Raw genomic sequence first — 10,013 nt, forward strand, 5'->3', positions numbered from 1 at the left:
GACACATATCTATAAACTTACATATCATTCATACCTTGCACTCTGTATGTACCATGCCATATGTTATTTATTCCTACTGTAGCATGTGTTACATTTATTTAATCACTGCTTAATCATTTCTGGTTAGACACAAACTACATTTAACTCCAGTTAATGTTGCATCTTTGACATGATGTCGCTGCAGGTGGCTCGTCTAAAACCTCGGCTCTGTGACTAAATCATTTTTAAAAGCACCAACCCAAAGTGCTGCACCACAGTGGGCAGCATGGAGGCCAACTGGTCCATGGTGGGGTACTGGTACCTGAGGAGAACAGGGACACGGCTGGTCATCAATGCTTCACAGGCTCTGTATGTGTGTGTGTGTGTGTGTGTGTGTGTGTGTGTGTGTGTGTGTGTGTGTGTGTGTGTGTATGTAATTTCCCCACTGGGGATCAATAAACAGTATAAATTATAAAATGATGAAATAAATATGCAGATTTATCTTTTCCAATAATATGTTGCGTGCATGCGTGCGTGCGTGTGTGTGTGTGTGTGCTTTTCGTACCCCTGTGGTAACTGCGACGCTCCAATCTGCTGCCCCGGGGCGTCGACGTGGCACACCACAAAGTGCTTGGTGATCTCCTGCATGTCCTCATTACTGAAGAAAGAGTTGAAGCACAGCTTGTCTGCAGGAGAGTGACGGAGGAGAGGAAATGAGGAGAGGACGCATGGGGTGAGAGGACAGAGAGACAGGATGGGAAGAAAAGCAAAAGGAGCGGGGGAGAGGATGGAGGGATGAGAGCAGAGGAATGGGATCACATTAGACATTAACCACACTCAGAGGACCTCCCAGGTATCCATCTGTGGATGGATCCTGTGCCAGAAGGAGAAGGTTAAGATTGTTTCCAGCAAATCTAATATGTCGGATATTCCACACTCAGCTCCTTTTTTCAACAGAGCACTGACACAGTGATTTATTCTATGTATAGTTCTGCAAATTATTTCCCCTTTAAGAGACTGATACATGTCACTTTCCACTTTCTGAGGAAAATGTCACAAAGGACTAGCAATGTATTAAGATACATGGGCGCTTGGGTAGCTCACATGGTAGAGCGCGTCCATATACAAAGGATCGGACCTGCGACCCTGTGCTGCATGTCATTCCCCCCCTCTCTCCCTTTTCATGTCTGTGCTGTCCTCTCACAAATAAAGGCCTAAACATACCAACAAAATATCTTAAAAGAACATTATAAGTAGCTATGGGCAAACAGTTTTCCTTTTATGCAACTGATTTGTTTCCAAGGACACGGGTCATTTGACTTAACCCCCCCTCTGGGAAACTTAACCCATTCCACCTCCACAGCATTTCTTTTATAATTGTTGTAGCGTGTTACCTGCAGTATGTTCCCTCATTTTCCCTGAGCTCATTTTTAAATGAAGGGGGATTATGAGGGACTGTAATTACATTTTACAAATGTCCTTTCTTATGAAAGAGACTCACCGAGGATTTATCTAAAGATTTGAGCTCTATTTCCTGAACTAGTGTAGAAAATCCACAACATGGATTCTGAAATGTAATGGATGTCAGCTGTGTGTTTGCCCTCCTCCCCCGGCTCTGCAGTTGGCCTACTTTCAGCCCCAAACACGCGTCGGACTCGGTGAAACCACGCAGCAGCGTTGTTGTGGCCTCTGGCTCCGACTGAGCGCTGGTAGTGAACAAAACGGTTTACATGGCGATGGTTCCGGTTTTTAGAAATATGGATGCTACGTGACGAGTGGTGAGTTTCTCTCACTCTGCACTCCCACTGACTTCTTGACCTACTTACTCCCTTCGCACATCCTTTGCACATATTTTCTCCTCCTTGACCCCTTTTCTAAGTCTCTCTCTGTCTCTCTCTCTCTCTCTCTCTCTCTCTCTCTCTCTCTCTCTCTCAATTCAATTCAATTCAAATTGCTTTATTGACATAAATGTCAGAAATAACAATATTGCCAAAGCATCAAGGATAACAATGTGAGTCTCTCAGTCAATCAATCAATCAATCAATCAATGGGGCTTTGTAGCCATGGGAAACAGAAGTGAACATTTGAAAACAAAAGTTATTAAGTAATATTAATTTAATGAACATTCAAAGACAGAAAAACATTTTCATTAGAATATCTATAAATATTCTAAATGTGATAGATATGAACAGATATTTAAAGCACTATTACAAGTATGTTTTTATTGATGTACAGTATTTGTGTGTGTGTGTGTTTGTGTGTGTGTGTGTGTGCATGTAATAATAGATACATATACACACACACACTGTCTCAATCTCTCCCTCTCTGTATCTCTTCTCATCTCTTTCTCTCCATTTACATTTTTCAATTTCATTTTGCTTTATTGGCATCACAACATAATATATATATACACTGTTTCATAGACAATATATTTAATTTTCTATCGCTTTTTCCCACTCCGTCCTGTTGACTTCTCCTCTTTCCTTGTGTGTTTCTAACCGGGGGTGGGCGGGGCGCTGTGCTATCTGTTGATTGGGGGTCATTTTACATGGAACTGTAGACTCCCTACTACATTTCTTTAATGTTTTTGGCCCTCCCTTCGTCCCTCGCTGTCCTGCTGTATGATTGTGCGTCACAGTCGAGTGATTTAGTGACTGGCAGTGAATACTAGAAGCCTCAGTCGTGCTGCTGCAGCAGCAAAGCACCAGTTATTTTATTTTTTTTGTCTATTATGTCGCCTTTATTACAGATTTCTTTTTAGAGTGCATGTTTATTTTGCTATGTTTTTCTAAATCAGATGGATAAGCCGCTTAGTAATAAAAAGAGGACCAAAAACTGCAGTAGGAACGACAACAAACGCAGCCCCCGCCATCTCTGTCCCATCTCCGCCCATCAAAGCAGTGCCGCTGGCCCCACCTGCCTCCCCCCCGCCTCCCCCCGCCTCCCTCCACAGGATGGGGATGTTTTTCTGACCTACATTTCATGGATGTCTCTTACACAGTCTTCACAACGTCTAAATTCCTTCTCTTTTTCATATTTCTGTCGCCAGTCATCACACTAAGGATGTGAGTGTGTGTGTGTGTGTGTGTGTGTGTGTGTGTGTGTTGGCACAGTGCAAATGGAAAGGAATGAAGCGACATAGAGGCCAATTATCACATCTGAAGTGCAGAAACACCTTGCCGAAAAGCTTGAAACGTCTGTCAACAACATGCACAGAAATGCATGCACGCACGCAGACACACACCCACACACACACACAGACGGACAGACAGACAGACAGACAGACAGATACAAACGCATGCACATAGGCACGCACGCACACACACGCACACACATATTTTTGTGGAGACTCACGGTTCAGTCCCACATCGTGGTAGGTGAGGATGGCGGGCTTGTTTCCTTTGGGTGCCCCGCGGATCACCACGTGCAGCATCCCATAAGGGGTCTCGATGTCATGTTCCTGTGAAATACACAAACACACTCTCACTCACCTGGTGTTCACACACAGTCAGCTGCTTCAGTGAGAACATTTGCAGCTTTTCTTTTTTTACATCTCCAAGTGAGGAACTTTATTTCTTCTATGCGAAACCTTCCCACACCCAACACAAACCATTGCAATGAGAGGGGTTTGATCTCATCAATATATAACCGGTTTGCATCTGGCTCTAAAGAAACATCGATAGTCAGACATCGATATTTGCACCTGAATCGTCTCAGGGAAAGGAGAACCATCTGTGCATTAGAAGAAACTCATTATTCAACCTGCTTTTTATTGAACTTTAGTCAACTGCTCCTTTCCCATTAACAGCCAATCTATGCAGGATTGTTCCTCATTAATCTTCAGCGTTCAGCTTCCACATCAACACGACAGAGAGGCAGCGTCTCGGTTCCATGGAAAGAAGGTCGGTAATTACTGGGAGTTGTATCCGAGCACAGTGAATCCACACAGTAAATGGTTGGACGTGGGTTGATACCATGCTCTGCAATAATTGAGCAGTAAATGGCTGTAAAGACTGTGGACTGTAACACGTCTATGGCAAAAAAAAGGGAAGTTTGAATCTATGTAATATTATATTATACAACAAGTTTTGACATGATGCGAATTGAGGGAGGATTTGAATGTAAGGTCAAAAGGAGTTATTTTACATAAACATATAATGATTCATCAGACTTCTGTTGGTAGCTTGGCAGGGTTTTTATCCATATGTTCTGAGACCAGAACCAATATGGAAAAAATCAGATATCACAATATACTTGACCACATATACCTTGATGTAGATATTGCGACGATATTCTAGGTTTGACAGTTGGTGCTTTCACAAACTCGTCAAATTTGACTTAGTGGTTAAAGGCAAATAATAGAACATGCATCACTTTACTGTAATGCATCATGTAAAGGAAAATATAACACTGATGCCATGTTACAATATTACAATAACAAAAATCTAAAACAATGTCTAGTCTCATATCACGATATTGGTATAATATCATTATATTGCCCATCCCTATATGGGACTGCCCTAAGTGTTTGGATATTCATTTCACTACAAATTCTGCTTTTTTAACTCCTACCTAAGAACATAGAAGGCGATTATTTAAATGGTGTGTTAAGGTTATGCCTTTAAAATATTGATCTCCGTGCCATGTCTTAGTGAAAGACATCCCAAAAAGTTAGAGCCCATTGCATGCGCTCTGTCATTTAATTTTTTACAGTCAATCATTTGGCATTTAATAAAAGTAGAGATGTCTAAGAGCTGCTAGTTGGCTTGTTGTTCATCCTAAGCTCTCTGTTACGACCCACATTTTGTCAGCAGCCGCTGGTCACAGCCAGCCAAACTCAAAATGGAGCTAGGAGAAATGTGTTACCATGAGCTACGCAATGTAAACACACACACACACACACAACAACACACACACACACACACACACACACACAGCTGCGTGGTGTTTTGGGCGATTAAATGCACGGAAGCCTTTATTGATGATGCTGACACTCCTGTATATGGACTCCAATTCAAACTCTACAATCAGAGATCCAGTACAGACGTGGTGTTTTCCTTTACAGTTTTTACACTTTACATTTAAACTATTCAGACAGCTGACTGAAAATCCTCCAGCAAACTGCTGCTATCAATCTACAGCATCTCTCTATGAACGCAGTACACATGACTATAGAGTGAGTTCTCACAGTACAGAAACAAACTGCACGTATGGATGTAGCCAATTTACATAAATCTGCACAACCCCCCCAGCAGCAGATAGTCATGCAGCCAGCTGTTATGAGTTCATCTAGGCAGATTATCTCTGTATTATTCCAGCCTCAACATCAGTGTTATCTGCAATCATCATTCTAATTTGAGACCACTGCATCAGGGGCTTTGTTCACAGTCTGTTTGCAGTGGATTCTGGTAAATATGACATGGAATTATTCCACAAACACATGAGCTCCTATTGACCTTCAGACATCCAGGAGGAAAACATAGAGAGGAATTCATAACGTCTCTCAGTGGAAGTAGCAATCACGCTTTCAAAATGAGCTTTTTAGATGCTGCGCAGCAACATGATTGGTACGAATTGCTTTTTATAATTGTGACATTGGGTCCAAAACACACACACACACACACACACACACACACACACACACACACACACACCATCTGTGTACAGCTTAACTGTGTCAGTGGGCCAGAGTCAAAGAATGAGCCATCATTTGAAAATGACGCTGCAGTTTTTTTTCTTTTCAATACAGAATATTAATACAGAACATATTCCATAAAAAAACCAAAAGAGTTTTTTAGTGTTGATTGCCAGCAAAATATACAACTTACATTTTTAAAGGACAACACAAGCAGACCCACGCATTCATTCTGACATCATCACACCACTTTATCACAGCAGATCCAAAGCACAGAAAATATATATATATATATCTGTGTATATATTCTATATATATTCCCTCACAGTCCTCCCTGCCCCTGCCACTCACCCCGTCCCAGCACTCAGGCATGGCTCCACAGTAAGTGCACTCTCAGCCGACAAAGAAGAGGAGGGTGCAGAGGGTGGGGGGGTGGGTGGACGAGCAGCCAGGCCTCTCCTGTTTTAAGGGACTAGGTCCTGGTGAGCCCTCGCCGTGCGATGGAGAGTCGGATGCTAGATGCTGCAGACTGCTGCAGTGTCTTTGTCTGGGCTGCACTCCCACCCCGGACTCTTAAGCCTCGGAGCTGGCCCCCTCCCGCCCCTCCCGGTCCTTTTCCTCCCACTCTATAGGCGCCTGACACAGGGTGTGGGGGAGGCCGGAGATGATTCGCTCAGAGCGCTGCCTCCGCTGCACGGGATTGGTCAGCTGTCTCATCTGTCTCTAGTCTGCACTCTCTCTCTCTCTCTCTCTCTCTCATCAGCACCACTGATCTGGTTGGGATCTATTCCTGCTTCACTGTCTTTCTGTTTTCCTCTGTGACCGGGTTTTTATTTCAGCCTTTTGGAAAAAAAAAACAAAGCAGCCGCTGTTCATGAATTAGTCGTAACGAGGCCACATCTTCTGATGGAAAATATTAGAAGACCTCTACTATAAGACAGCAGTTAGTCTGGACTAACATGTTATGCAGCAATCAACAAGAATTAGAGGAGAACCACCACGCCTTGATTATAGCAACAACCTCTTCACTTTGTCTTAAAATCTATTGAGGCTGTTTAGACTTTTCATCAGAACTAACAGATAGTGAACTACTAGAATATATACTGTAGTCTGACCAATAGTCACTTCTATAATTACAATTTGATACATCTAAACAAAATCATTAATTTCCATTCATACGCCTGAAGACCTTTGCTTATGTTAGCAATTAATTGCTGTTAAACAAAGAAACTGGCATTAAGTAAAAAAGAAAAAGAAAAGACAATTATGTAGTAATTGTTACAGGCCTAGCTGTACATACAGCATACGGTGAGAAACTTGAATTTGCTGCATCTCATTATCTGATAGCTCCTCAACTCCTTGACCCCTCGGCCCTCGGCTGAACAGGAAGTTGTTGTGTCCCTCTTCGATGAAGGCAACTCAAGCTTTCCTGTTGTCTAAAACACTTCTCATATGTCTCGCCAGTCAAAAAAATAAACACTATAACATATAGAGTGGACAAAATATCTACATTTCTTCTGCAACAAAAAAGTCCAAACGCTTTTGCCCTTTTGCCCTCATGACATCAACTTATGCCAATACTCAAAATACTAATGCCATATTTATTGGCATCACACACACAACAATGCTACACAAGCATTGGTAATCATCATTATAATAACCGTTATAAGTTACATATTGGACAAACTATTTACATTTCTTCAAAAAAGGCTCAGACTTATTCGAAACCTCAAAACAGTTCATTTTGCAAATTATATGTTTTGTGTGTTGTGTTGAAAATAAATAGACTGCACACTATACATTGCAAAAATCAAGTTTGCAATGAGGCTTTTACAGTTTAGCTAAACACACATGAATGTCTTTATAAACAACTTAGGAATTAATTATATATCTCACTGGCAGCCAGCGAGGAGAAACATCACAGCTCTTTAAATGCAGCGATCATTTCTGAGAGCTTGAAGTGTCAGGTTTAAGTGTGAAAGAGAGGTGTTTCATGAGAAAATGTCTCACGTGTCAGACTAAAATAAACCAGCAGAGTTGTAAAATGTGTGAAGCTCAACTTCTTAAAAAAAAGGACATCTCAAATGGCTGACGTTATGGTTCATGCAAGATGATGAATTGGAGATAGCTCTGCTTCAGTTTACTAAGTTGAGTTTAGAACTGGTGTAAAACGTGCCAGGGCAGCCGCCACAATGCTGAAAATAGGATGAAGAAAATGTTAGCTATTCACCCATAACAACACACTCTCACTCCTGTCGCTTTAAAAAGAGACGCTTGGTCCGGTGATCGTTTGATACTGGCGCAGAAATTCTCCTTTAATGTCACATTTGGATGCGCTTGGTCAGGACTCCTGGTGTCACTTTGTGGCGGTCTGGGTCGGGACCTACATTTAACTGACATGCAGCAAGTTAAGCGTCCGGTGTACTGTCCTGCTCCAATGTGACGTCACAGGAGCGCCTTAACTCTTCATACTCCTGCGTGGTGGTCTAGCTGGAGTCTCCTGAACAGAGGTGGCACTAATGACAAAAGGCTACTGACTTTGCTATTTCTACAGACTAGAAGAAGAAAAAATAAGTAAACAACAGCAGAACTGTCGGCAGCAATGCTTCGATTTGATTGGATCGGCTACTTGGTGGGATCGAGTCTTTCATTCACCATAGAAGAAGTTATCTTAACCCAGTGAGTTTACCAGAGAGACCTGCAGCCACTCAGAGTCCTGGGATCCCTCTCGCACGCACACTTAAAATCCTGGCACGCCAGCGGGATCTACGCTGTGTTGACGCCACATTGGCGTGTGCCAGGTCGGCTGGGCGACTGTAAAAAGACTTTTTAACAGTTGTTGTACTCCAGATCGGTTTTAAGACCCATTTTAAAGGTCTTTATCTCATTTAATAAACCACATTTCTTCTTGTCTTGGTCTCAGTTAAAGAGGACTTGGGTCAAGACCACAACTGGCATTTGTATCGACTCATTTGGCAATGGTAAAATGTTCATTAATATGAAAGGTTTTGCACTAAAGCTTTAATCAAGAAAATAATTCATGTTAAATCAATAATGAAATGAATCGTCAGTCGCAGCCTTATCTTCAACCTTCCTCTTTCTCTTTCCTCTGTTGACTCAGGCCGTGATTGTTTACCACAGTAAGCAAGCACAAAGACATAGCAAACAAAAAAAGATGAAGAAGAACAGGAGAAGGCTTAATCTCCACATGACAGCAGCACACACACATTAGCTCATACCTTCCAATCCCCTGGCGGCATCAGCTGTTCACAGCTTTCCTGCAGTGAGAGACAAGCAGAGAGAGAAAAGACAGAGAGAACCAACTTAAAATGGATAGAAGATCAGTGATCTGATCTTACACACACACACACACACACACACACACACACACACACACACACACACACACACACACACACACACACACACACACACATCAAAGTGTGCATCCACTGTTGGAACTAAAGACTTACAGAAGAGACACACACGCTGTGCACTGTTGGTCCAAACCACAGACACAGAAAACACAGTTTTCCAAAAGCACCTTAGCAGTACAGTGTTATGTTCAATCATGTTTAACTATCTCTGAACATTAACAGAAATGTAGGTTATAAATTCAATTTAGCATTATTTTACCCCTTTACAAAAAGCCAATATTTTTGTATTAGAATTGTACTGTAAGCATTTGAACTAATTCAAAGGCAATTTAGTAATGCACTGCATCGGGTTGGGCTACTAACAAGAGACATATTTCAAATCAAATGGTCAGAAGGGATGCTGAAGTCTGAGTTAGTCCCTACAATGTTTCAAATTCCAATGCTGGATCCTACGTTTCCCATAATGCAGCAAGTCAGTGGCTTTCATCAGGTCCTGGTAAACAGCCATGTCTTTAAAATGTCACACTACCAGTTTGTAACAAACTCCCCAATTTCCTCTTAATTCTCCAATTTACATGTGAAAATATGGTGGCTCTTTACATGCTAAAAGTAGTGATTATTTACATGGAGTCTGGTGGAGATATGCTGCTCTTTACATGCTAAAAGTAGTGATTATTACATGGAGTCTGGTGGAGATATGCTGCTCTATACACGCTAAAAGTAGTGATATTTTACATGAAGTCTGGTGGAGAATCTGCTTTCTATACCGCAAAAGTAGAGATTATTTACATGGAGTCTGGTGGGGAGATATGCTGCTCTATACATGCTAAAAGAGTAGTGATTATTTACATGAAGTTGGTGGAGATTGCTGTCTCTACACGCTAAAAGTAGGGATATTTACATGGAGTCGGGGGAGATATGCTGCTCTATACATGCTAAAAGTAGTGATTATTTACATGGAATCTGGTGGACATGTCCTGCCCTATACACGCTAAAAGTAGTGATTATTTACATGGAGTCTG

General features: G+C 41.8%; 1 protein-coding gene and 1 long non-coding RNA gene across 10 annotated transcripts in view; one reads left to right on the forward strand and one right to left on the reverse strand.

The window, feature by feature from the left end:
• LOC116694568 (protein NDRG4) overlaps nt 1–10,013 on the reverse strand; it is a 79,327-nt gene that overhangs the window by 17,427 nt on the left and 51,887 nt on the right. For 7 of the 9 annotated variants that reach the window (XM_032524348.1, XM_032524346.1, XM_032524345.1 and 4 more), the window contains 4 exons: nt 8,854–8,892; nt 3,334–3,439; nt 545–665; nt 239–301 (listed from right to left, as the gene is read on the reverse strand). In XM_032524348.1, coding sequence (XP_032380239.1) covers nt 239–301; nt 545–665; nt 3,334–3,439; nt 8,854–8,892 — 329 coding nt within the window. Of the gene's footprint in view, nt 1–238; nt 302–544; nt 666–3,333; nt 3,440–5,965; nt 6,223–8,853; nt 8,893–10,013 lie in introns of those variants that run through there. The other 2 variants (XM_032524350.1, XM_032524349.1) reach the window with 1 other exon arrangement.
• Nucleotides 3,601–10,013, forward strand: part of LOC116694613 (uncharacterized) — a 17,523-nt gene continuing 11,110 nt past the window's right edge. The window contains exon 1 of the long non-coding RNA XR_004333223.1: nt 3,601–3,661. This is a non-coding gene — a long non-coding RNA (uncharacterized LOC116694613). The remainder of the gene's footprint in view (nt 3,662–10,013) is intronic.

This window comes from Etheostoma spectabile, chromosome 8 (genome assembly GCF_008692095.1).
Source record: "Etheostoma spectabile isolate EspeVRDwgs_2016 chromosome 8, UIUC_Espe_1.0, whole genome shotgun sequence".
Classification (NCBI taxonomy): domain Eukaryota; kingdom Metazoa; phylum Chordata; class Actinopteri; order Perciformes; family Percidae; genus Etheostoma; species Etheostoma spectabile.